Source organism: Balearica regulorum, chromosome 25 (assembly GCF_011004875.1).
Source record: "Balearica regulorum gibbericeps isolate bBalReg1 chromosome 25, bBalReg1.pri, whole genome shotgun sequence".
Taxonomy (NCBI): Eukaryota; Metazoa; Chordata; class Aves; order Gruiformes; family Gruidae; genus Balearica; species Balearica regulorum.
The window spans coordinates 3,255,909-3,283,733 of record NC_046208.1 but is presented as its reverse complement, the minus strand read 5'-3'; the positions used below and the strand labels follow the sequence as shown (position 1 = coordinate 3,283,733).

At 44.9% G+C, this 27,825-nt stretch overlaps 2 protein-coding genes across 4 annotated transcripts; both read right to left on the bottom strand.

Annotated features, from left to right (window-relative positions):
• Nucleotides 1-288: 288 nt before the first annotated feature.
• NUCKS1 (nuclear casein kinase and cyclin dependent kinase substrate 1) lies at nucleotides 289-16,710 on the bottom strand. 2 transcript variants are annotated; one of them, XM_075776070.1, is made up of 8 exons: nucleotides 16,356-16,710; nucleotides 8,249-8,298; nucleotides 7,088-7,193; nucleotides 4,980-5,035; nucleotides 4,498-4,650; nucleotides 4,094-4,246; nucleotides 3,181-3,330; nucleotides 289-2,481 (listed from the first exon to the last, which is right to left on the bottom strand). In XM_075776070.1, the coding sequence occupies exons 1-8, from the start codon at nucleotides 16,370-16,372 to the stop codon at nucleotides 2,282-2,284; spliced, it is 885 nt and encodes a 294-aa protein (XP_075632185.1). In that variant the 5' UTR covers nucleotides 16,373-16,710; the 3' UTR covers nucleotides 289-2,281. The 2 variants fall into 2 exon arrangements, with proteins under 2 accessions (XP_075632185.1, XP_075632186.1); XM_075776071.1 differs by having other exon boundaries at nucleotides 3,181-3,327; nucleotides 16,356-16,709.
• A 2,113-nt stretch (nucleotides 16,711-18,823) lies between these two features.
• Nucleotides 18,824-27,778, bottom strand: RAB29 (RAB29, member RAS oncogene family). 2 transcript variants are annotated; one of them, XM_075775686.1, is made up of 5 exons: nucleotides 27,614-27,778; nucleotides 25,878-25,949; nucleotides 24,322-24,503; nucleotides 23,044-23,165; nucleotides 18,824-22,372 (listed from the first exon to the last, which is right to left on the bottom strand). In XM_075775686.1, exons 1-5 carry the CDS (start codon nucleotides 27,735-27,737, stop codon nucleotides 22,255-22,257), a joined length of 618 nt encoding a protein of 205 aa, XP_075631801.1. In that variant the 5' UTR covers nucleotides 27,738-27,778; the 3' UTR covers nucleotides 18,824-22,254. The 2 variants fall into 2 exon arrangements, with proteins under 2 accessions (XP_075631801.1, XP_075631802.1); XM_075775687.1 differs by lacking the exon at nucleotides 27,614-27,778 and adding an exon at nucleotides 26,785-26,808 and having other exon boundaries at nucleotides 19,661-22,372.
• Nucleotides 27,779-27,825: the final 47 nt, after the last annotated feature.

Sequence of the window (27,825 nt, the reverse complement as noted above, 5' to 3'; positions counted from 1 at the left end):
GACTGAAGGGGAACAACTATGTGGACCAGACGTTCATCAAAGTGTATGCTACCCCCAAATTTAATCTAAACGTTTTTTAAAACTTGGCCATTTATTTTCCCGTATTACCCAAGTAGCACTGGACTAGGAGTAGAGGGAATGCAAGAGACTCTGCTCTTCCAGAGATCTGGAAGGTGAGAAGAGGGTGGGAGAGGAGAGGGGATTACATTCGCTTCTTTTTCAAGACTGATATTTCACTCCAGCCTTAAGCTGTTCTGCAACATTAAACCACTTAAAAAATAAAAAAGATTTACAATGGAAACACCGATCATCTTTATTGTAACGGCAACAGTAGTTTCATTATAGTAAAGAATGTTAGAGAACTTAATTTTTTATAAGCCAAGGTAAAGTAATTTACCAGCCTCAATAAAATCCATGGCTATGAATCACACAAGACAATCACTCGGCTGTCATATTAATATTCCGTTCCACATTTTAGGCTCCACACTGTGCTCGGCATCTTCAGGCTCCCTATGCCATTCAGCCAAGTGTCCTTCCTGGTCATATTAGTGTATCACATCTATAAGCTCTCTAAAATCCAAACAGGATTAAAAATCTGGTAGCCTGTGCACCAGAAATCCAACTAATTAGCTGCCTTATGTTACCTTCAAGAGGCTGGTTACAAAACGTGTAGTTCTGTGACAAAAAAAAAGATGCAAAGCTTGCCAGCTATAAGATAACTGTGAGCAACATACAGAAAGCACAAAGGGTTTAAGGAAAAAGAAAAATGGCAGGTCCAGTTTTCAATATTTCCACCAACAAACATGGCAGCAACCTCTGTATTAGGGTTTGAAAACCAAGGCTTGTGTACTTTAATTAAAAGTTTAAAAAAAGGATATGGCTGCTTTGATAAAAACACATTAAAATGCCACCACACACATCTCAAGTGTCTTGTATTTAGAGGGACATCCTGCTTTTATTATAAAATGATAGCCCTGCTACACTGCTTCCAAACTCCACTTCCTCCCAGCTTTGTCATTTAACACTGTTCCCTATTCAGCACTTCCGAGGCTTCGGGAGCAGAACGGTGACCAGCAGTTAGAAGCAGACATGTCGATGTGGGAGGAAAGCCTCCCACACTGTAGGATGGAAGGATGAAGAAATGGAAGTGGTATCGGGGTAATGTTCACTATCGATGGAAGTCTGCTGTCCAACACTAGCTGGAGAGGCTGAGAGGTATGACTACATTGCCTTTCTGAGGACAGATGGCGGGAGAGAAGAGAAACACTTAAGCATGACTCATGGGATCCGAGACTGACCAGAGCATTACAGGAATCCTTTGCTTCACATTTATAAAAGGACATCCCTCGCCCCAAAAGCTAAAGAATTGAGTTTTACACTACCCAGCTTTTTTTTTTTTTTTCCTTGGAAAATGTCCAAGGACATTTTCCACAATACCAAATGGAAACCAGAGTTTTAAAAACTGTTTTCAATTTCTCTTCCCTGTTCTGCCCATCTATAGCCAACCTTAGAAGAAATAAACTAGACTCAATGCATGTGAGAGGCTTGTAGGTTGTATATCTGAATTTGTGTAGAATGAACTGCAATTTGCCTAAAGCAGAATAGTATTCTATCCAGCAAAGACAAAAGATCTTGCATCCTAATTGGAGGATCTTTTCTAAATAAAAGACAGTGGACCATCTACAAGTTTCTTGATTGCTTTCCACAAAAAACGTGCCTGAATCCAAGAAACACAGGTTTCCTCCCTATGTTTCCTCTTCCTCAATTGGAATTCATATCAACTACATTTTTTTTCTGAGCGTGAACTTGTATCAACAAAAGTCTGTTAAAGCATAGGTTCATTTTTTTCACATATTCAAATACAGAATAATAGTTTTAAAGAACTCTTACCAGCACTGGGAAATCTACTCTACTTAAGGATTTGTAAGTATGGTTTCCACGTATCAGTCTCAAACCTTATTGCTTCACAACTGCAGTATCCCTTGAAAAAAAATATATATTTAAATGGTCTGTTAATTTGTCTCAAATGGCTTTCAGATTTGGTGGGGGAGGGAGAACAGAATGGCCAACAGAGAACATTGACTTCAAAATATTACTGTATAAGGGTTTCCTCTTATTAAAAAAAGGATACACTGTATTAAACAGCTGAAAGTAAAGACAGCATTCAAAGCCCATGAGTCAAGCCACAGTCAAAACCGTGTTCTACCCCTAAGTATGTTTTCTTTTCCTTTTTCTTTTTTTCTTTTTTTTTTTTTTAAACAAAGATTTCCTCAACTGCCATTTAATCTTCACCAGAGGGTGCTTCATCTTCAGATCCCTCATCCCCTGACTTCTCTGGTGGAGGGCTGGCTGATTTTTTCTTTTCTGGGGGACTTTCAGGCTCTTCATCCTCTTCTTTGGGGGATGGGGTCTTTTCTTTTGTTGCCTTGGAAGCTGTGGGGCGGCCTGCCTTCCCTTTGCCTTTCACTGGACTGGGGGTCACTGAAAAAAGAAAAAGCTCATAAAAGTTATGATCATAAGACAAAAAAAGTCACACAGCTTTATACAAACAGGATTTACAAGACACTTCAGTAGCAGATTTCATTTTGCTTTCACTATACCACATGGATGGTGGTTTTGGCACTCCGTATTAGTAAAGCTGAACTGAAAAGTTAGCTAACAAGATTTTAAAACTATTTCAAGTCCTGACTAATTTACTGGATATGACATCATAAACTAAAGTAGCTAGCCTCTTGTCAAACCAGTACATACATTGCTATTATGATTTTAGATTTCCTGCAGAAATGCATCAAATTTTTCTTTGGTTCAGATTTCTCCACCTTCCTCCGCCCTGAAAACATCACAAAGTCCATGAGTCCCAAACAAAGCCACAAATTGTATTATTTGGCTATGATACATAGGAAGTCAGACTGCAGCACTTCAGTAGGGAAGGTTTTGCAGTCTACGCAGTTTTTGTCAATGAGACATAGATAGTAACTCAATCCCCTCCTTAAGTAAGAATTAAAGCCACCTTATTACTTCGTAGTGCTGCTTTAAATCATAGCAAGTTATATGAATTAGCCCTTCAACACTACATGCGAATGCCTACCGACCCCAAGACTTCTATTGAGTCTTCTATAGTAGAAAAAGAAAATACTTGCCTCTAAAGCAAACTGAATAACTTGCTTTGCACAGACTCACCTGTAGCCTTTAGCCGGGGCTTCGGCATTTTCTTTTCTTTCCTCTCTGGCTTGGATTTCTTCGAGACCTTTTTATTTTTCTTTTTTGAACTGCCATAGTCACTATCATCATCATCTTCCATGAGAAAGTCTTCATCGCTTCCTGAATCTGCTGAAAGCACAAAGAAATTTAAGTTTTTGGAAAAAAGGAAAGGGAGCGGAAGATACAGTTGAGAGATCTGCCAGTTAAACTGTGGAGATGGGAAGCTAAGGCTGTGACCTTATGAGCTTTTACCTATCTGCTGCACTAAAGAAATTTGATGTAGCAGAAGATTTTACACTGGTAGATAAAGTAAGAGTATGATGAAACACACAAGTGTTTCAAGGTCCTCAAAACATGCTCCATCTCCTTAATAAGTAGCCCATCTCAAAATAAAGAGAATCTCTTGAGAGCACTAAGTTGAGTAATCTTTTCAATGATACTCTTACTCCATTCTGAAATCATGTTATCATTCAGTATTTCAGGAACTTACTGCTGTTCATTACCAGCTGAACCCAACTCTTCCTACTTTGATCAATCAAGGATAAAGCACTTTTACACCATCTGAAAGTAGCATCAATGCCTCAGAACCAATGGGATAGCAAGAAGCAGCAAAGCGCACTAAGAACTTGACAATAAGCCTTTAGGGCTGCTTCTGAAGACATATATCTTTGCTGCAAACTCCAAAGATTCTAGATGTGAAAAATGTAAGCTTGGTCCATTGGACAGATATGCAGTATCAAATAAGTTACCAAGAAGGACAACTTATGTCTTCACTGTTACGGACAAAAAGCAAACTGTGTTCCTTTTGCTGTCTGGCCACACCCATAAACTCATGGCTGGTCCTATATTCACGTCACATTGATGTTGACTTTTTACAATCCCATTTACTCACTCTCCTGGAACTGTGCCTCATCATCCTCTTCTTCTTCCTCCTCACTACCCACATCATCCATGAGCATCTCTCGTTGTTTAGAAGCTGCTTTGGATGCTGCCTGTCGTTGCTGACGCACATTTTTGTGGTCTTCTTTCTCGTCCTCACTGTCTTCTGCAGCAAAAGTCATCAAGTTATAATGAAGAAACAGAATACAGACCACCTAACTGTCTTGAGGTAGCATGTAGGCAAGACAAAGATCAAGTCATTCACAAGAAAGTTCATCAAGACACTCACTGAATAACTGAGCCGTGAGGAAAATACAGTCACATTCAACCTAATAAGCGTGTTTCTGTAGTCCCCCAACAATGATCTTGTGCAATATCTTTCACTGCAGAGACTAGCAACTCTTTTTCTTTTTTTACCTGCAGGCCTTTTCCTGGATTTGGAGGCTGCTCTCTTATTCTTTTCTGGTTTAGCCTTTTTTCCTTTTTTGCTTTTTTGAGAGCTCTCATAATCACTGTCAGCTTTGCCATCATCTGCTCCTAAGTCATCATCTTCGCTGCCAAAATCTTCATCTGGAAGGAAAAGGTACAAATATGAAGTTTCTTGTACCATTCTGAATTATGGACAAGAACTACAGAAAAGAAATTAACATGCATCTATCTGCCCATGAAGACAAACTTTACGGAAGCATCATATTACACAAAAAAAATATTAGTTATCCCAAACCAGGGCCGGAAGTAGCAGCAGTAGAGGCAGCATCCAACTTAAGATAAGTGTATTAGGAAAGTGAATGCTTCTCTAGTCAGAACCATTTCTTTCCTATGTCAAATCCTACTCCTGTAACTCTTACAAACTGGGCTTTCTTTTGAAAATACTCTATCAGTACAATGTAGTTAGTTACCTGCTGAGTGCGAATCATCTTTCTTAGTCTTCACATCTTTTTCTTCTGAATCCTCACTGAAAATGAGGGAAAGACAGGGTTTGACTGATGTTTTAATTTCAATTTCAGTCACTGCTGTATGGAAAACATCAATTTTCAGAGTGCAAACTAATCTCTAGGCTGGGAATACGCACTTTTCCTGGACATTACCACATTATACTTCAGGATTACTCAGCTGTTTATGTAGTTATCACAGTTGGAAAGATAATGTTCAAACTCTGCACCACATACAAACTTACATGGAATCAAATGAACCAATCAGGAAATAATAAGGTTGAGATGAACCATGCACTTCACGCTGAAAGCTACCAATAATTCAAGTGTCTTCTATTTTACAGTGAGAATTTTGAAGTTTTACATGCTAATGCACAACAGTCTATAAATGGAATAAAGTTTTATTCTCAATAGATTTATAGTCATCACTTGTCTTTATGTCATTGTTTTCTTTGGACTCCTTCATTCTGTGTGTACATTGCTGCACAGCACTTAACTAGCACATATTTGGTCTACAATGATCTCTACAGTTTGGTCTCTCAAATGATCTGATCTCTGATGGAATTTCACCACTCCCTTCTAGTGGTTTCAATCCTCATCAGAGGGACCCCTATCAAGGAGGTACTAATGTTCTGTTCTTATCCAAACCCCCATCGTTAGTCATTACCACTGTCTGGAGAGGGTTTTCCTTCCAGCATGTAACAACATGCACTCCAATCAGAGAATAAACAAGTGTTTTAAACAGGAACAGTGAATACTCTGTTGAGGACCACTGATGTACAACATATGCTTCAGGAATGGCTGGACTGCAGATTTTGCCAAGGTCAAGAAATACAATAGATCAAACCTTTGCTACTTTCAAATTTGGCAGCTGGAGCTGACACACAACATTTCTCAAGAACTCTAATAGTTTAGATAACTTGTCACATTACAGCCCTCCAGCCCATATGTTTTCAGTCTTATCCAGACAACTGTGGATTTCAAACACTTAAATGCATGAGTTTGTTTTACATGCAAGCCCTCTGCAATATTTGCGATACAAAGAAATTCGGCTAGGCAGCCCCCAAAGCAACTAAATAATTTACCTTTATGTCCTATTAGCTTTAGGGATTTCTTAGTATGTGAGAACACTCCTATGTGTATGTCATACCCGCTAAATCTTTGATTTCAGGAATTACAGGCATTTGAAAATAGCCTCTCCCTCTCAGTTCACAATAACAGGTGGACCATGCAAATATTCCCATGCCTACATTCAGCTTCCAACTTACGGAGCAGGAGCATGACGGGGAAGCTTCTTAAGCATACCTGCGGGTAAGTTATCTATATTCCAGCAAACAGTGCAACAGAACAAAGAGACATCTTGGGCTTATAGAATAAGAACCAGCTGGCAGAACCTCCATCCCCGAAGCTGATGTCTGTCCTGAAAGCAGTCAATAGGTCTCAGGGCAACCATTTGCTGACCACAGTTATTGTGAAAGGGAGATACCTTCGCTCTACAGGAAAGACTTTCACTGTTCAACAGAGCATCACTTAGAACTGAGTCCTTTCACACTGCTGGAGCAACTCAGTTATCAAAACAAGTTACTTTGTTTCTCATTTCCTGTTTTGTCTAATTCAGAAACAAAGAACCACAAAACTAACAAATGACCCATACTCCTAACTGTTACTATACTGTCCCATTTAATCTTTAACCACAGGAATGCTCTGATTATACAAATAAAAATGGGAAAATGAAATGCATCTTGCCACTAACTTACCTGAATAATTGTATTAGTTGCCAATTTTTGTAACTTGGATCATATTCCTTCCCATTCCAACTGTCTAGCTCTGGAAAGCTATTTTAATGGTGAGGTACTAGTAACAAGTACTTTACACATGATTTGTCTGTCTACTTGAATAAGAAAGAACCACCTCAATGTCCAAGCTGGTTATGCAAGCCTTGTGATGGAGAGCTCTGGACATTACACTGCAGGCTTTGAATTCTACTTACAATCGTTCCTCTTAGAAGATACTGCTCCCCACATACACAGCAAGGTTTGGAGACATTTTTGTAACAGATGAAGTGCTGCTTTTACCTGTCCTCCTGAGAATTCTTCCCAGATCGCCTCTTGTTTTTAGCCTCCCGGGGAGACGAACGGATTTTCTTGGATGGGGGACCTGAATCTCTTCCATAATCTTCATCTGGACGGGACAGTACAAAATGGTTTTGAATCAAACTCCTAGTTCCCAGCAAACTGACTTCCTCAGCTATAACTTAAACTGACCATTTCATGCACATCAAAAAGAAGCCCTTCAAAAAAAAAAAGAATCAAAGCTTCAAACAAAACTTTATAGAAGCAAAGTCCTTTCTTAAACTAGCGATTTACCTTTTCTTCTGCCAACAGCACAACAAAAATGCCGCGTACAATCAAGTCTGACACAGAAATATTAGGAAACATACTAAAAGCCTCACAAGAGGACACAGTATCTTAATTTTACAGGTAGTCAGAAACACAGTTAATATATAAACCTATTAAAAGTTAACATCTATACATATTTCTATGTGCTTTTAACAGCAAACACTTTATTTACTGTCCTATGATGGGAAAAAGTATGTCATTATATAGTAATTTACAATGTAACTTTTTACAACTATTACACAATACCTTATACAATATGAGTAACAGGACTGCAATTAAGAACTATGCATATTTGTTTCCATTAATTATCAATGCAATCTCACTTAGCAAACAGTAGCAGTATGTCTATTTTCTAAGAACACAAAACATATTCCATATGGCTCCCAGAAATATTTTGTTAATTCATATAGAACATACAAAGATTTTTTTTTTTAGATGCAATTCACAAAAATGCCTGACATTACAAGATTAACTAGAATCCGCTAAAATAAATTGAAAACATATTTTACTGTAGAAAAAAGTGGCATCAGGGAGATTCTGCCACAGAACATAACATAGACCAAGGAAGAAGACACTTGCTGCCAACAGCCTCAAGGCACTACAACAATACAAGCATTAAATAATAAGATTCCTATCACCATTGTTTGTTTAATACAAAACATATGAAAATCATTATATTTTAAAATACTTATTAACAGTTCAGAGACTGTGAAGAGCAGAAACTCCTTAGAATTTAAGTTAAAGATATGACCAGAAGCAAAACAATTAATGTGCAAAGCAATAAATGAACTGCTCTAGCTCAAGAATATTATATTGTTAAGAAAAAAAGTTATTTACCAGCATCATCTGATTCCTGAAACTGGGAGTAATCGACCACCTTCCTGTTCCTGTTAAAAAGCAGGGGGGGTGGGGTGGGGGTGGAAATTAGCAATTCATAATCTCAGAGATACAAAAGCTTTCTTCAAGTAACAAGAAAGTGCCATATCTTTGCTTCCAGTGCAGGATTTGTAGCCCAAAAACATCCCAAGAAAACTCTCATAAATAAGCCACCTATACCTTTGAAGTCAGAAATGAACACACAGTATATTCTAGCATTTTCCTAAGGAGTTATTATAATAGACTGGATTATATTCTCAGAATTTGAAAGTGTTTTTTGACAGGTAGCACTCAGTTATGGCTCATGACTGCAGTGAGGAAGAGCCATCTTAACCTATGCTACATGTTCTTTCATTATTAAAACTACACATCTATCATTATTACAACTGTACTAGTGAAAACACTATTTTAAAGCAGTACCTGCACCCCAAGACTAAAGACACATTTAAATAATGCATCACCCTGAACTTTAAGCCAGAGCTGCCTCCCTAACACTGTCTCAAAGCTGTGATATTTAAGACTAGGATTCCAGGTACAAAACAAGTACACAAATATTATCATGAATTAGATAAATATTTCCTAACTGCTCTTTTTTAAATTTCTGCTTCTCACAGCTCAATGTAATCATGCTTGCTCTCATACCTTCTCCTCAAGATTTTTGTTTTGCCATGTGTTCCCTATTTCTAAAGCATTTTAAGTTTTCACCAGGGGCTTCTAGGAGCTCGCTCAGTTAGTTAGTTTGATGCTCTGAACAAGATGCAAGAGAGCTGTTACAGTACTTAACTGTATCACTACGCACAACCATGGAAGAAGATAAGCATTTCACCCAACCCAGGTTTTTGGGCAGCAAATGAGCACCGCCCCATACCTTCTTTACCTCATCAGCACCTTCTCTGCTCTCTAACCAAACTGAAACTAGCACAAGTAACAAGGTATCATTAACAGTGCAAATGCAATGGCCAATTCTAGGCAAAATTAGTTAACAATACAAGCAGCTATTAATGAAGTCAATGCCTCACTTGCCAACACAATTAGATGTTTCTCTAATTTACTGGAACGTAAAAAACAAAATAAGTAATTGTTGGCTACCTTCTCAGCACCTGTCCCAACTACTTTATCGACAAGACAAAACTGCCCTGTAATACAGCTATTCAAGAGAACCAAGACAGCTACATAATTGAGTTTTATTTCAATTCTAGCTGGTAACGCCTCAAACTCTGACTCCGAACATCCACCTCTTACAGCTGACATGCAATGGGAAGAGGAGGCACAGCTGAAAAACGCACCAGAGATTCAGTCGCTCCTCCACACATACTGTTTACAATCCCTCTGACCCAAAGCCAATGATGAATTTGATTTTGTAGTAATCATCATGTGAGCTCACTTTTAGCACTAGAAAAGTCAAGCAAGGGATAGATTAAGTGACCTGCCCAGCATGACAGACGTGAGGGCCGCCGCAAAGAGAAGTCAACACAAGCTCTGTCCAGCACACGAACCACAATGCCCTTCCCCTCTCCTGCCCTGCAGAGCACGACTGCTGAATTTCACATTCAGTTCCCATAACTGAACTGCACTTTGTGATTAATATCATGCATTGCTGATGAGACTGTTTAGTTGAAAGACACCCCAAAAATCATTGTTGCGTTCCGGCTGTTGATCCATTTGAAATCAATTATAAGTTGCCCTCCTGTACAGGTACATTCATAGTTTACAGCAGCAGCCTTCAAAAGATGAAGGAGCATAATTATTTTACTTCAACCCTACATCAAGCCTCATAAAAAACTCCAAAACCCCCAACTCCTCAACAACAACAAAAAAAAAAACAAATAAGCAAACAAACGGAAGGCACGACCAGCCATTAGATTTCTACAGGCTGAATTCCATCCAAACTACAGAGTATGTGTGAGTGGAACAAAGTACAACAGCAACGTGCTACAGAGCACTGCTCGCTCGCTTGCAGTCCGAATATGGTAAAACACCAATTTAGGAATACGGCTTGTTATAGTGTACCATCCAGTGACTCAAATTCCTGTTCCAACAGGTAGTCTTTCTGACGATTGCCTTCTGACCCACCTCACACACGAAAACACTCATTTTATTCTGGCAAGCATCTGAAGAACAATAAAGTTACCAAATAAGCTGTTTGATTTGGTGTAAGTATCACATATTAGGGTTTTTCCCTCTAAAAGTGTAAACAGGGAGAGAAAAAAAGTAAAATTGCCACATATTTTGTTCTAGCAGCTTTGTAAACAATGGTTTCTGACATCACTTATCTAACAAGCAAGATGGAAATTGCAATATTGCCACCTTGTAGTAAGTTGGTCATATACTGCTTCGTCTTGCTTAGTTCAGTCAGAGACCCATACTAAATCAGGTACTGAAAATGTAACACAGTCAGATAAAAGAATAATGAAAATCACGGTCTATGTCCTTCTTTCTAAGCACTATACCCTATGTTTTCAGCTGGAAAGTAAATTCTGCTAGGCTCTCACTACCTGGTGAACAGGAGTAGTGGTATTTGTATCAAAACCCCAAATCACTACAGCAGAAGAAAACAAGAGAAGACTGTTTAGCTTGCTTTATGTTATTTTGCAGGGCAAGGAGAAGGGTGGAGCAAAGAAGGAATATCTACACCAATGTTACTGAAGATAGAAACTTGCAAGTCTTCCCAACGGAACCACAGAAGCTCACAAGGGCAGAAACATCAAACTGCTCTTGCATCTGCCATTCTCCTCACTCTACACTCATCATTCACCCCATTTAGATCAACTTAGGCTTTTCTTTAGAACTGTCAACAGCACTGATGTGCAATGCTTAATAACTACCAGCTTGCAAAGAGAGATTGCATCTTTTATTACACCAAGGTGATAAAAACACAGCAGGTTAAGATCACTGGAGTTAAGAGCCAGAAAAAAAAAAATTGCTGGTTTTGTCAATGAAAAGTATCTCTTTGCCACAGGCAAAGACTAGAAGATGTTAAGGCAAGCAAGTTAATAGTTTAAACTATTTGTTAAATCCAGTTAGCCTGAGTATAAAAAAACCAGTCTAGTAGACATCTGGGATGGATATTATTCAATCTGGTTTAAAATATGCGCTGAAATTTTAAGATAAAACTTACTTGCTAATTCAGCTAACCATTTAAAGTATGCATGTGAGAAGGAACTGGGGGAAAAAAGGTATAAAGGGAGGTCCCGATAGCGTAAGCTTTTAGTAACAGCTGTCAGTCCAATATTTGTGGAATAAAGAATAACTCATCTAGCAAGACATCAACACATTATGTCAGAAGCACTTACTTAGCGAAGTAATACTCAAGTAATTTAATAAGAACCCAGAAACGCACAGTAATTATTACAACACATACTCGATGCCTACCTGAAATTTTGAAATGATGAAAAGCAATATTAACATTTAAAAGGATCACTAAATGCCTATACATCTGAATAAGGATTGCATAGTAACACCCCAGCTTTAGCTAGAGAGGTCCCTAAACCCTCAGCCTTTCTAAGTCAACATGTCAGAATACAAACTAACAATGTCAGAAAGCTTTTGGTTTTTCAAAAGGGAATGCCTAGATCCCCAGGTATTTCCGTAGTCATTAAAATCCACAGATAAAATCCAAGTTTAAAAAAACCCCAACATATACTACTGAAAAGCAATGCTAGCAGGAATCTTCAAAAAGCTAGTAACTGATCTCACCACAGAGAGGAACGTTTAGGTCCAATGATTACCAGCAGCAGTAATGACCTATCATTTTATACAATACGGCATGTAGAATGAATGACAGATTAAACAGTTACTGAGATTTTTTTCTTTTTTTTTTTTTTTTTTTAAATTACAGCATTTAACTAATATCACCATCAAACCAAGCACTTGTGAAAAAAGTTCCGGCCCTTTCTCGGCTCCAAAGGCCGGTGCAGGCCTGGCACAGAGCGGTCAGTTTCACTTTCTGGTTCTCATTCCAGGTGGTAAAGGAGGCCCACTGAGGTCAACCTGTCATCAATAAATATTGCCATTATAAGCACCCCTTCGGTGTCTTTTTTTATACATAGATAGGGAAAAAGATAGACAGGAAATATTTCTTACAGGTCTTTTCAAAGTTGTGCAAAACAAATACGCAGTGCTAGACTTAGGCCTTAAATGAACATTCACTTACAATTATGCATCAGAAGTTGAAACATCGAAGCCTAGTGACAGTTATGTACCTAAAACACGTCACTATGGTGTTAGTCTATTTAAAAATTGGCACAACTATACTCAGACAAGACTCACCGACTAGAGGTTCCCAATTACAGAGGTCATTGTTTGGGTCTGGACTTGGTGTAACTCCAAACGTCTGTAAGACTAGGCACTGCTCATGGTATCTGCAGAATTTTTAGGGATACACATGACTTGAAACTCCATAAAACAATTAAATGATTTATGCAGCAACAGTTTAAGCAGTCTTGTGCCCATCCTCCATTTGAGCCTAACTACAGTTGAGAAGATCTTTAAAATACAATATAGAAATGTTCTGATGCAGAGCAGGGAAGAAAAACAAACCCCAAAACACACAAACACACACAAAAAATTAAATTCTGCAACCCTTGTTGTTCCTGGTATTTTGATTTTTATTGTACCTCTACCTTGCTCTCTGTTTCTCTTTAGACTGAAAATTTTCAGAGCAAGGATCACGCCGTTTCACTTATCTGAAAAGCGTCTACAGTTTATCTCTGGACATTGCCACACATTATTACTCAAGTTAAATGCCAATCCCCAAGGAAGCGTTGCTTTCCTGCTACCCCATGGAAGTTTTCCAGAATCATAGTATTTAAACTTTATATTGTCCAAGTACAACATCAGCAACAAGTTAGGTTATATTTAATAGATAAATGTTTTTTCCTGCAAGTAAAGTTTCAAGGGACCACCCTTCCACTGTAGTGCCAATGCAAGAATGGGATTCAAGAGTTACTAATAAAGAAAAATTAAGGAAGTAAAGCCTTGAAGCACTGAGATAGATCGATTCATAACTGGCTTTAATCTTAAAATGAAGAAACAAAAACCCCCTGTGATTTCCATACCTGCCCACACCATTTCATTTTGCAATGCCTGCAGGAAAGGAGTACCAGCAAGTGAAAGTGACCAGCGAGGAAAAGCAGAAGCAAGCTCTATCAAATTTAAAGTCAAAGTTCTTACTTAAAACTTGATGCTGTATATAAAAATAGTGGCTCAACATGTTTTATTTCATTTGTACTCAAGCACAGACAGGGATATAGCTCCAAATGCTCTTTGCAGTACTTTGGAAGAGTTAGCCACAAGATGCAGAGGTTCAATAACTGTAAGTTCTTTTACTTCTTACTTCTTGCCATTTTCTAACAATAGCACAGATACCATCATTACCCACCCAGGAGCAGTTAAATTGTGTAGAAAAGTACTTGGCTCTGAGTGCCAGGCACATGAAGCCTGTAAATACCAGAACTTTATTACTACTTCTTAACAATTTTAAGACACTGGCTTCAACAACCAGACTCAGCCTTAAGGCAGTCTTCTACTGACAAGTGGGGTAGAAACTGGGGATACATGTTGGATTTTATTAAGTTCATTGTTTTAAGTGAGTATATATTCACTAGAAACTAGCAGACATAATAAAGTAATTCAAAGACCACTGAATAGAGGAAAACTTTTCCAATGCTAAATCTTACTCTGATAAGGAACCTTTCACCGGACTTCCATATTACCAACAATAAGCTATCCAGAAAAAAAATTATACAATTTTAGAAGTTTTGGGTTTAAATCTATTAGGAGAGTTCTCCACTTACTACCCAGTAGAGCAATATAATGTACTAGCCACTGAATATTTACGCTTTTTCCCCTGAAAGGGCTATTAAATACGGCTAGATAGCAGATTGTTAGATCTATTCCCAACATGTGCCAAAAGGTTTTCTGCTTCTAACAGCCTGCTGGACTTTGGCACTTAATTTTCCTGTAGACTACCACCTGTCAACGCAGAGTAAGACAAGTTAGATCTTTCACAACCCTGCAGGATTGTCCAGATTTTTTTTTTAATTCGTTTTTAAGAAATGACTGCTTACAAAGTTACTTAATACCAGAAACCTTAGAAGCTATACTTTTAAAGATACAACACTTTCCTTACCTGTAGCAAGACTCCAGTGCTGGCAAGTAAATCACCAGCAGAACGTACACTGAAGTGTCACCCTGAGCAGCAAAGTCACAGCACCACTGTATTTCAGAACACAGGCACTGTCATTCAAGATCAGACCACTAGTCCATCTAGTCCAACATCCTGCCTTGCAAAAGGCCAAAGCCTGATGCTTCAGAGCAGGGTATACCCAGTCCTGCTAATCCACCTTTCGGACTCAAGACAATTCCCTAAGACCGGAACTTCCAGCTTTATTTACCCTTACCTTTGCATGCAGGAATACGCTACTGGTCAAAAAAAAAAAAAAGCTATGAAAAACAACTGTTTCACTAATCACTGTGGCAAACCTCCCCACTTAGCAGAGTAGTCCTAGTTTCCATTTATTTCTTAAACTCTTGTATATTAGAAATATTACTTAAACACAGACGCTATCACCTATAAACATATCTAAGTTTTATAGCCGCAATTAATTTCATATTTATTATTCCAAAAGATCCAAAATACCCAGGATCCACACCCCAGATCAGGCTTACTGGGAATAAAAGTACAACCAGCTACTTAAAGTATCTTGAGAATGAGAAAGTTTCAGAGCATTCAAAGAATACCTTATGAAACGTCTTACCTTTCCTATAAAGACAATTTAAATGACAAGTTCACCCTCTGAGTACTTTCTAGAGAAAGGTAAAAAAGAATACACTCCTCCTCCCTAAGCAGACCTGCAGATACATGGCAAGTTCTCTATGCCATGGATTTTCAAAGTTATCGCAATTCAGCCACGTAGTTAAAATTCCCCTGCAACTCCACGCTCCAGGTCCAACGCTGTTTAACTAAAGACACAAACACCACGACCTACCTCCTTTACCTCCCTTTAGGGGGAGAATACAGCCCGTTTAGCTAAATGGCCCGCGGTTTCCTTCTCCTAACGACCTAAAATCAGTCCTCGAAGGGGAGAAATGGTGGTGGTGGGGAAACACCAGTAGGAAACCGACCCGGGGAGAACAGTTAGCTGCCAGGCGAGAGGAAAAGGGCGTGTGTTCAATGCTGTTCCCACCAGAGGGGGCGGCTCCTCCGAACTCCTCCCCTAAACGTGGTTTAACTTGTATGCACAGCCCCTCTCCTCCAGACCCTCGCTGGTCACGGCGTATTGCATGCGTGTCCCCTCCCCCAACCCGCGCGGCGTGGTCTGCTCTGCCGCCCCCCCCCCCCCCTTTTCCTGCAAGGGGGTGCAGGGGGCTGCGACAGAGGCCTGCTGGAGAACACCGCCTCTCGCCCGCCCGCTCCGTACGAAGTGGGTCACGGTGGATCGCAAAGATTCACTTTTCCCGTTACAAAATGTGGGACGCCGCACGCAGCCGCTCTCAAGGCCTCTTCTTTGCACCCCCGTAACGGCGCAGCGAAACGCGCTGCCGCCTCCCTGCTCCTCCGGTAAGGCCAGGGCGATGCAGATCACCCTACGCCAGGCCAGCAACAAGGCGCGTTGCAAATAAAAAAGAATAAATATAAAAAGTTGTAAGGAAAAAAAAAAAGGCGGGGGGGTGGGAAGGAAATACAGGAGAAAACGGCCCATGCTGCACCCGGGCGGCCTCCCTGCCCCCTCGGCCGCGCACGCTCTCCTCCCCACGGCCACGCAGCCGCCCCTCGCCCCGCGGGAGCCCCGCCGCACGCCTGCCCTCCAGCGAGCTCGCACCGTCCTCCCCGCCTCTCCGCCCCGCGGCGGCTCGGCGGGGCCCAGCCTGGCCCGCCTCGCCTCGGGCTGCCCCTGCCCAGGGCAGGGCCTGCAGCGAGGCCTGCTGCAGGGCGGGCGGGAGGGCCTACACCGCCGGCCCGCCGCCGGGGGCCGGGCCCGGGAGGAGGGAGGGAAAGAGGCAGCGCTGGCGCCGCGGGTGGGAGGAGAGGCGGGAGCGGGGCCTCCGCGCTCCGCCAAGGACTCACCTGACAGGCCTGGACATTTTCCCCGGCGGTTCGGGCCCGGCCCGGGGGACGTCGCCCAGCGCTGAGGGGAAGGAGAAAAAAAAACGGTCGCCTGGTGCGGGCTCAGCGTCGCCCGTCCCCTCCCCGGAGCGAGCGGGAGCCCTGGGCCCAGCGCCTCAGGCCGCGCCTCCGGAGCCGCCTCTTCTCCCTCAGGCGCTGCCTCCGCCGGCCCGCGCCCCGCCGCGGGAGACGCCCGCTCCTCTGCGTGGGCCGCGCGGCCCCCCCCCGGCCCCGGTCACCGCTCCACCACTGCCGCGGTCGCCGCCGCTCGCCGATCCCCCCCGCAAAATGGTCGCGTTCGCACCGCCGAGAGGATGCGAGCGGGGGGCGGTGCAGCCTACCTCGCTGGCACCACCTCCTCCCCCGCTCATTGGCCTCGGCGAGCGGATCGCCGCGTCCCATTGGCTAGTTCGAACCATCACGGCGGGCAGACCCTGCCCACTCTCCCCGCGGGGAGGGGAGGGGGGCGAGGACGCCCCACACGCTCAAGCTGCTGTGAGCGACAGAGCGGGCCGCGGCGCTGCCGGCAGATTCGCCACCAGCTCCCGGCGCCCCCACGCAGCCGCCCCGCCCCGAGCCGCCCCGAGCCGCCCCGCCGGTCCCACGCTGCCACCGCCGGTCCCGGCCCGCATTTTTCCCGCGGCGCACGGGGGCCGGCGGGGTGTCGGGGTCCGACCCGCAGATTCGCCGCGCGGGGCCTGGCGTGGTTTTGGAGGGAAAACGCGGGGAAGCGGCGCGCCGCCTCGCAGCGGCCCCGGGGGCGTCGAGGGCCCCGCAGCGCCGCCCCCGGGCCCGCCCGGCTGCGCCGCTCCCCCTGGCCGTGCCCTCCCGCGGGCTGCCCGGCCCTTACGCTCCCACCGGCTCGCCCCAGGCGGGTCCGCGCACTCAGGGCCCGGCCCCGGTGTAGGGCCTGCAGGGCCCCGCAGCCCGCCGGCTCCCCTCGGAGCGTTCCCTCCCCCCCCGCCGCGGGGCTGGGGTCTGGCCGTGGGCCTCCGCGGGCCTGCCGTGCCCCCCGAGGTGCGCAGTGCTTATCGCGGCTTAGGCAGGGAGGTTAGGGCCCGGGCGGGTGATGCCGGCGCCCTGCCTCCGGTCGCGGCCCCTTTGTCATGTAAGCGGGCGGCCATTCAGCGCCGGACTTCAGAGGGGTCTGCGGGGGAGCAATACACACCCGGGCAGGGCCGGACCCGCCGGGGACGTGGAACACCCAGAGCGGCTTAAGCCCGAGCCCCGCTACGGCGACATGACGAAATGCCATCGCGATCTCTGCGTCATTCGTTCACGGTGCGGTGTCCTGACTCGGGCAGCACCCCAGTGCTCTGAGGGGGGACCCCCCCCGGTCCGGATCAGATTCTGTTGTGCGATGGGATTTACAGTGAATCCGCGTTCCTATTTTTACAGCACATCGGGGTTTTTGTGGGCTTTTTTCCCCGCTGACAATCCCTAGATTCGGTGTGAAGTATTTTTCTTACGAAGAAATCCAGAAAATTAATTTCAGCAGGTGTAGACTTTATGATCCATACAGATCTCATTACCACCGCTTCTCCCTGGACTAGTCAGCAAATACAAAGAACATGCACGACTTAGGCAAAGTCCAGGGAAGGTCTTGGGTTCTTCAGATTTTAAATTCCCCAGAAACCCCAAATTACACATTTTGTTTAGAAAAGGAGCTGCTATTGCCATGGAAAAATAAAATGTATTCCACAGTCCATTAAAATGGCAGCTTCTGCAATAGCAAGTCGCTTCTGCTTTGCACTTGAATCTTTACAGAACGTCATTCCTCAGTTTTATTAAAAACAGGACTTGACAACTTTTTTTTTATACGTGTCGGGTTATCTGAGATGACTGGTTTGACAACGGAAATATGGTCAGCTTTTTACTTAATTACAGGAGTAATTTGAGTTCATTTAATGCCTTGCTTGAGCTTAATTTGTCTCCTTTGGAATTACTGCCATTTTTCTGATCAATTCAGATGTGCCCTGTCCTTCGTGCAAGTCAATACTCATGAAAATCAAGCTGATCGGGAAAGAAAGGGGCATTCAGAGCAACTGCCTGCCTGCATAGCCAGCCCCAAAATACACTGTGGGAATTAATGAGCCATAAGGAGGAAGGCATATTAACAAACAACCACATCAAGGAATTCTTTTCTTTCTCCTCTTAGCTGGATATATTGGATTAAAAGCCACTAGGACTGACTCACGGATGCGAAAGTTTTGCATGCTTACGTCCCGCTTGTAGGTCAGTAGGACTACAATAATTGAGACAGCAAGATGTTTCAGTGAAAAGGATCTAATTTGTTTTGCTGGCACCACAGGGCAGCTCAGGCTGTATGCTTCATACGTACCCTGTTACTGACAGCCAGACTGTTTCTGGATTGAACTTGTGAACCCATTTGTTAGGATTGTTGAGGCAGGAAAACTATGACAACCTACTACACAAGCAATGTCAAACGTTTATTTCAAACTCTGGCAACACTGCATTAGTTACTGATTGATATGGAGAAAACCTCCCAGCAGTTTCTTCTCTTTATAGTAACATGATAATACTGCAGCTTTACAGTAATCAGAACCCTGTCTCTAAAATACTTCTGTGTAACTGCATGCAATTTAAAAAAAAAAAAAAAAAAAAGCTAAGTTTTGATATTGTTGCCTTATTTCTGAACTATAGTCTGCCCTCAGGATTTCAAGTTGCATTGCAGTAAAAATTTCCAGCTATGTGGAGCCATAGTGTGCTCTCATCAACATATAAAATACACCATTAAACTTCATGTGGTTTTGAGTCCCATGACCACAAATTAAAGTTATAGGAATGAGAAACAACACGTGGAAAAGTGAAATAGGTACAGTTGGCCCAGTCACACACAGTAAAAAGTCAAAGCAGGCACTGCAGAAGGGAAAAATCAAAACGCCTTCATTTTCAAACCAGGTCACTCCTGACGAAGACACCCGCGAAGCACAGCTCATCAGAATAAAGACAAGGCTTTTCTGATTCATATTTGAAAGATTAAAGTTTTTATCGGTCTGCATGAACGACACTTAGTTTTGTTTAAAATATTTCTTAGAAACTGCTTCACTCGAGTTGGCTTTTCCCTCGCAGTCGTTGTAAAAAGGAGGATGATTTCAGCTCGCACAAGCCGGGCACAGTGAATTTCACAGGTTCTGCACACACCGCCTGTCCCAGCAAAGAGCGCGTTTAGCTGGGGCTTTTCAATCAGTTTGTTTTCCAGCACTAAATCAAGGTGGGGTTGTTTGGTTTTTTTTGTTTGTTTGTTTGTTTTGCTTTTTTAAGCATCTTGTGTGCCACAGAGCAAGCTCTGAAAAAAACACACACATCTGCACAGTAAAATCGTTTTCCTGTCTGGTTGGGTTTTATACCGATCTCAAGCAACGACTCTTTCTGTTGTGCTTGTTTCTTGATACTTGTCTACTGTGTCTATTAAGATGTTAACAAGCAGTAAGCAGTGTGAAAAAAAACCAAACCCAAGGCAGACACCGGTACCGGAAACCACTGGGCAGAACAGAAATTATATATAATACAAGAAAACCTTCAAAGATCTTCCTTTGGCTTTTTGCTTGTTTCTGAGAGGCACTTACGAAAAAGACGTCCAGATGAAGAGGTCCAGAGACTAAAGAGGCGCCGGTACAGAGCAAACTGACGTGCAAAAGGTATAAAGATGCTTTCCTGCAAGATGCAATGCCTAGCAGCTAGGCTATCGAAACAAGAATTAAATTTTTCCTTTCAGTGCCAAGCTCTGACTGACTTGAGTAGTTAGTTGGTCCTGGGCAGAGATTCCCGCTGCGTGCCTCAGTTTCCCCAGCTGTAAGGCCAGTTGTAACACTTGCCCTCTTTGCTGAAACGCTTTGAGGTGCATATACGGAAATCAATAAATAACACATGAATCTTAATGGTTTCGTGCCAGATCCTTTTAAAAATGAGACCCTTCTCCCCATGTTCCATAAAGAACTAGAAATATTTATAGGATTAAAACATTTTTTTTTCTTTTTTTTTAACACAATATTTAGGAAGTAAAATTCAACAAGACAGTTCAATTTTGTTGCTAACCACTTCTACACATTTCACATGTTTCTACAGTGAATCCAACAGCACAGCAAAAGGCTGGATTTAAGTGCCCATAAAACCAAATTTGGCAATATTTGCACAACAGAATCCTAGCCCAGACATTGAGCTTTTAATTAAAACAGTGGAACACAACTCTAGTTCTAAATTTCTTCGCCCTTACTGCTTCTTATCAATCCTTTTCAACTCCAGAGAAAGAAAACTCTGAATTTTTGGTGCATAGTGAAGGCAACCAGTTCCTGTTCGTACCACCGTCTCCCTCCATAGATTATATAAAGTAAGGAAGACAGAAGGAATACGTTGCCAAAGAAAAGCAGTCCTAATTCAGCGGGAATCAGGACAAACTGATTTCTAGTCCTGTTTTCAAATTAAACTACTCGAGAAGGGAAAAATGTTATTGAAGACCACTTGTTCAAATCCTAACCTAAACCAGGGGCAAGACAATTCTATAGCATAGCATGCTTACATAAAATGCACGCCACGCTGTGTAACTCCAGCCCTACAGACTGCGTTTCCTATTAACTCTCCCGAGATAACTCTCTCGTCTGCTTTGACCAATTTTTTTGTTGCTGTTGGCAAGACGTGCTCTCAACAACGAGTACCTGGGGATATTTCGGGAAAAGCAGGCATCAAAAGCCAAGTGGGGAGCGGTTCTCTTCATTTCCTTTTGTCCTGCAAAGTCTTCTCCTTGGCTTCCCCCCTGCCCCGCACCCCTAAAACCAGCGGGTGGGCTTTCAGGGAGCTGCCTTTCCAGCACCATCCCTGCTACCAAATTCACTCATCCCTACAGAATAATTGTGGGAAGGCAATTCATCAGCAATTGCAAAGCTGTTTGAGATGGTAGGATACAGGGCATCCTAAAAGTGAAAAGGACTGTTGTTCTGTCACACAAAGGAGTTTACAACCTATTCCTCATTCAGCTCTCCGTGCCCTAATAAAGTAGCAGCAGAACAGAATACGTAGGATCGCGCCAGACAGAGGGCGAGAAGGAACGAGCAGAAAGCAATCGGGCAATTCTTGACAAAAATTTGAGGTCTCTGCTCAGTACAGGCAAACGTAAGGGCTGTGCTACACCGTTCCTCAGATTCACACCGAGAACGTTACAGGTCTGGTTACGTGGGACACCACGCTAATCCGCATCTGGCTTCGCATCTGAAGGACAGCTAGTGGCAATGATGAGATGTGTTGGTCTCTCCAGGATACATAAGCAGAGGTGTGTAGTTCCAGAGCATGAAGTAAAAGAGTTTGCTGTAATCCCACCCCGGGAATCCACAGGCACAGAGACTGCTTGAACGCTGCGTGCGTCAAAGGAAAGTCACCGTAAGGCTTTGGACTGGTGCCTCCGTACGGTGGGTGCAGGCGGTGGGGAATAAAAGGTGCAAAAATATTAGAAATATACCTTTGACATCCTTCGCCCTGCCTGAGACAGGCCATCACATGTCAGAAGATGAAGTGCTCAAGATTTAAAAAAAAAAATTAATCCACGCCATGTGTTCGAACATGGATCGCGCTCCAGGACTGGCAGCAGAGCTTCCAGTTGCTGCTGCACTAGCAGAAAGAGGAACCTCTTCCGTCCCCTCTTCTTCCCACTCCTCACTCCAAGTCATTGCAGCCGTGCTCTGCTGAGAACGAGTACCACTGAACAGAAGACAGTTCATGATCATGTGGGGGGAAAAAAAAAAAAATCCCAAAAAACCAGTGACAGCCAGTTTAGGAAAAAAATGATGATGATAATAATAAAAGGACATTGGTGCTAGACCCAAGGCAGATGGTGTAGTCAGTGCATCTAACAGCATGCCCAGCCTGGCGGGGATGTCTCTTTTATGTTAATGTAATCCCCACTGCCGGCAGCAGAGGAACTTCCATCACCCGTGGATGAGGACATCATCTTTTCAATCAGGACTCTAGAAGACAAACATATGTGAGTTTGTTTTGGGTTGGTTTGGTTGGTTTTTTTTTTATACAAGCAGCATTGGGCCACAGAGTTTTTCAGCAGTACAAGAAAGAAATAGCAGTTCATTCTAGGAGGACACAAAACTCCAGAACTTGAAGGACTGAACCCTGAAGGTAAGGAACCTCACAGCACTGACCACAGCATGACTGCTAGTCCCTGGCAGCGGCAGCAGACTCTGCAGTGACCGGATAACTATCAACATCTACTGCCACCACCTCACCTCGGGTCCAGTTTGGGACTGGGACACAGCAACTGGCCCAAGCCCAAGATCGAGTGTGAAGACCTTTCAGAAAAGGCCAAATTCTCCCTCAAAGGATTGGTGCATCACAAAAGAATTTCTAATATCTTTGCAGAAGAAGTCCCCTCCTCCTGGTAGAGGCCAGCATATGAAAAAAACACCCCTGGTATCATTCAAAGAGTTTCTGTTTCCAAAACTGTGTCAGAGCTCAACCAAGGAGAGAAAAACTTCTGACCTTTCAGAATTCAGTTTCCCTTTGGGAGATTTACTTGCATGTTATTGCTGCTATTTGTTACTTACTGACAGCATCTCCCTCGCCTCAAAGACGGCCATGTCTGAACGAGGGAATTAACTCTGCGATGTTCACTAGTCGTCGTGCCTACCTCATGGACTCGTTAATATTCTTGTTTTCCTTGACAGACGTCTCCACCCAACCAGAAAAGCCATTTTCTTTGCTGAACCGATCCACTTCTTCTCTTGTCACTGCCCATGGGGAAAGGTCGCACTGTAAAACAAGAATCAGTCATTTTAAGTCTAGCCTTTTAATTTTTAAGCTGGGAGGGGAATTCTCCCCCTCCGCCATTTACTGCCTGTGTGCAGGCAGGCAGCAGGCAGCAGGCAGGCAGCAGGTAGGCTCAGCCCTTCGCATCTCCCAGATCGCAAGCTGATAGAGAGTTCTTGGGGCAAGGTTCTTAATGGGATGTTGCAAGCAGCAATATATTTATCTCATCTGAGATACTGACACACCTCAGTCAAGCACGCACGGAATGGAGGTTCATCCAGCACAGGACAAGAAAGCTTTGTCACTCATCCAAAATCTGCCCGGCCTCTCAGCAGCAAGGAAACGTTACCGGCGCGGTGCCGCTGAGGCAGCCGCGCTGATGCCAACGGGGCGTACGAAGAGGCAGCGAGAAAACCTGTCCCGTAACAGCTTGTATTAGTGTGGCTGCAGTGAGTACAGTCGCACAGATTTCCCTAATGCAGGCAAAAATGTTACCTTAAACAGCTCTCCGGGGAAAGCATTATTCGGGAAGAAGTGGAGAAGAAAAGCCACTCTCCTGCCCACCCATCACGTTTTTGAGTCATCCCCAGATTTAGGCGCTCTCAAACTAGGCAAGTCTCAAACTGAATCTGGAAAGGGCTGCTGAGCCAACGTTGGCACATGAAGAACACAAAGGTAGTTTTTAAATGAAAGAAAAATAAATCATTAAAAGGCAGTAACCAATCTACGCGGTGAAACTTCACACCACATCCAAACGAAAACCTGACATCCCTCTGGCAGCTCTGAACAGAAACTTTACCTGCAGCATCACACCCAACCTTCCCAGGCTGCTGCAAGTTAAAGAACAAAAAAAAGAAAGAAAAGCTTTATAATCCAGGAGCCCCAGAGCTCCGCCAGCACAAGGCACTGCATCCTCGGACAGAGCGTTGCTAACATCTCCTCGGTGCCATCTGGGCATTAAGTCCTACCAGTGTCCTAGTTAAGGAGGAGAATCTTTGCTAGAGAAAGAAAAATCAAGAAGAGTTAAGGAGAGCACCAAAAAGACCGCAGGCTATGGGACAACTCTGGGCAAGGCTTAGTGCTAAAGGGGTCTCCTTCCATTTTGCACACCCGTGCGCACACACATACACACACACAGAGCGCGTCTAGAGCTGCTCACTTTGTTAGCCAGCAGCAGGCAGGGCACGGGGCTCCCGTCTGGCAGCATGAGCTTGCTGTCCAAATCCTGCTTCCACTTCTGGCTGTTGCTGAACGTGCTGACGTTGGTGACATCAAACATGATGACGCAGGCTGACGCCTCCCTGTAGTACAGCCGCGTCATGGATGTGAAGCGTTCCTGCCCTTCAGGATAAAAGGAAAAAAACCCCAAAACCCAACAACCCTAGAGTTACTATTTTTAGACTTGTTCATGCAAATAACATGTTTATCATGGCACATAATTTCCTCATCTGGCACTAACAATCTCCACTTACACAACGAGGAAACGCAGGCACCGAGATGTGTCCTGCCCAGAATCCCCGGCCACCGGCACAGCCGTCCCTGCTCCGGCAGGACTCGTGCCACCAGCACCGACACGTGCTGCTGCCTGCTGCGGGCGCTGCCGTACAGACCAGGCTCTCTGGAGACAAAAATTCGGTACTAACCAGAAACCATCGGAACTCACATACGCTGTTATTACTGTCTACACCTCACGGCCTGCCTGTACTACCGGCCTGCATCCAGAGAGGAACTCTGCCGCGCTGCCGTGTGGTTCGATTGTACTTGTGTAGGTGCGGACGCTCCGCAGCGTGTTCACATCGCATCACGCGGGTCAGCGGCACGGTGAAAACCAGCACGTCTCACACCGGAGAGGTTTCGCTGTGGGCTCCCGAGCAGCCCCGCAGCTGGTCGCCAGGCTTTTCGCTCTGACGCCATCGAGAACTGAGCGCTTTGAGTTACCCCCATCCATCTGCCGTTCTCTGCACGCCTCCGAGGTGGGAGGCAACGCAGCAGGGACGATCGGTGCATCCCCTTCTGCTCAGGGCACGACAAGAGCACCGTGACCAACGCGGCCCTTCTGCTTTCCAAACTTAAATGCCTTTTCGGGGCTGAAATTGAAATTAGTTTCTTGCTGCAATCCTCTTGCTGCAAACTTCTCCTTCCTGTTTTCTTTTCAAGGATTCCAGACGCACGCGTCTGAGCAGCGAAACCGGAGGAAACCACAACCCTGTTCTCCTCACCCCTCTAGATCCAGAGGTGCCATTTTAGAGATGCTACTGCACCAGCCTGTCCTGGGTCTTCTGCTCCTAGGGGGGCTTGGGGACCGCGCTCCAGGGAGCAGCCGCTCCTCACTCCACCGCATATAATGCTGTCCCCTGGAGCGTGAAATCAGGATTTGAACAGAAGACTCGGAGCTGAGAAGTTACACATCCAGCTACAAATCAGCCCGTTTCCCCACGCACTCTGTTCTGGCTTTGAAAGGCTCGATAGGGTTTATCACCTGCGCTGCTGGGTTCTTTGCAGATGGGATTTTGATTAAATATCTAAGTTACTACTGCAAACTACAGACAGCACTGCAAACCAGAGCAGTCCTGCTCCTTGAATCTACAGGCTTTTAGGATTTAGTTTTGTAGCAGACTCCTATTGAAAGAAAGGGGGAAAAAAAAAAACAAACAAACAGGGCCAAGCCATTGAGAGCTTTAAATTCTGCTCCTGAGCAGCTTTGCGTGAACATACCTGCAATGTCCCAGAGCTGAAGTCGTACTGTCTCTGATTCCGACCACTGGACCACCTTCAGAGCAAAATCCACTAGAGAATCCCCCCAAAAAAGAAAGGAAACCTCATTAGTGGCATTCTGCACCACAGGGCTTGTTCCTCCACAGCCTCTCACCATTCCCCAGCGCAGACCAACCCAGCAGCCGTTTCCACAGCCGCGGCAGTTGGTACCGGACCATCACCCACACCGGCACAGACCAGACACAGAGCCGGAGGGTCTGCAAGTGCTGCCCCTCTCCTCCATCGCAGAAACCTGCAAAATAAGGGTTAAATCCAGAGGGCTCCGCACACTGCCCGCTCCACAGCCTGCAGAGAGGATGACCGCAGACACACAAAATGCTTTCAGATAAGCAGAAGTCAAGCGCGTTATCAGCATCTCATCCCTCCCCGGGATGCTGCGCTGGGGCTTGTCCCTTCCTGAACGTCAGAGAGTTAAATGACACAACGAACAGAGCAGCATTCCTGCCTGTCTTGCAAAGCCCAGCCTGGCAGGTCTGCTGTCGAAGCCCTCGCAAATGGCAGCAGAGATGCTGCTCTGCAGTTCTTTGGGAAGGAGGACGGCAAGGTGGAGTTCTTCCAGCACCGGGTGCACCCCACTCCCCCAGCTCACAGGGCTTTTCAGAATCCAGGACCACCAGGGTTTGTAACCATCCCGTGCATGTAACCATCCCTCCGTGTCCGGCAGGGAGCTCAGGCAATCTCACATTGCGATGCCTCAGGTTTTCACTGCAGCGGGAGAACTGTCCAGCTGCGCTGCCAGCCATGTTCAACAGGCCTGGGACTTATCGAAGCCAGGAACTAATGAAAAAAAAAAAATAAGAAAAAGAAAAAAAAGGAAAAGAAAAAGAAAACTGTCTGCAGCTCTTACTGCTGGGAGTGACAGTGTGGGCACAGCCCAGGCACTCTGCTCCGTGGGACGGGGCTCTCCATTTTCAACATTCATCCCCTCTTCATACATGAATAAGAAGATTTAAACAGCCGTGCTCTGCCCCCAAGTTTTGGGTCCTCAGGGAGAATTACTGGGTAAAGCTTTGGCACCTCCCGCTCCTTGTAGGTTATTCATTTACACTGACGTTAAAGAACAACCGATCCCGCTCAGTCTTGTTCCCAGCCTCCTCGTTACAACGCTCTTGTTCCCCCATCATCTTTGCGGACGCTCCGTTGCAGAGCACCGCCGATACTTCAGCAGCGGTTTCACGGCGTTAAATGTCAAAACAAGGCTGGGAAGAGCGGAGGCTGTAATCTCAAACTCTCCCGGGGATGGTTGTTCCCAGGGGAGGAGGGACGGGAGTGACAGCAGTCACTGGTGTGGCACCGGGGCTCCCTGAGCACGGGCTGCGGGCACAGCAGGAGCACCCGGGACCTGCTGCGGGAGTTGCAAAATCCGGTAAGTACCGACGGGCGGGCAGCTCTTCCTTTTACAGATTCTCGCTTCCATGTCTGCAGGGAAGGAGAGGGGCCAGTTTCTCACTGCAGCCTACGAGCAAGGGCAGCTTACCAGTAATAAACGCAACAGTTACACAGGCGTTTTAAGCTGCACGAGGACCCCCCCCCCCCCTTGCGCTTTATCACACAAAAGAAACCGCCGAGCAGCCCCCGGGGCCGGTGCTCCCTTTGCAAACCAGCCCAGACAGAGCCCCCCCCCCCCCCCCCGGCGAGGCGGCCGTCGGGGCCGGAGCCCCAAGAACCCCGCTCACCTCCCACCGTGGACTTGTAGTGCCGGTTGAAGCTGTCGTTGGCGTAGCGCTGCACCAGCGACGTCTTCCCCACCGTGGCGTCCCCCACCACCAGCACCTTGAACATACGATCGCGCTGCCCCATCCCGGCCCCGGCCCCGGCCCCGGCCCCGGCCCCGCCGCGGTCATGTGAGGGTCAGGTGGAGGCAGCGGCGGAACCGCGGGCTGCAGCG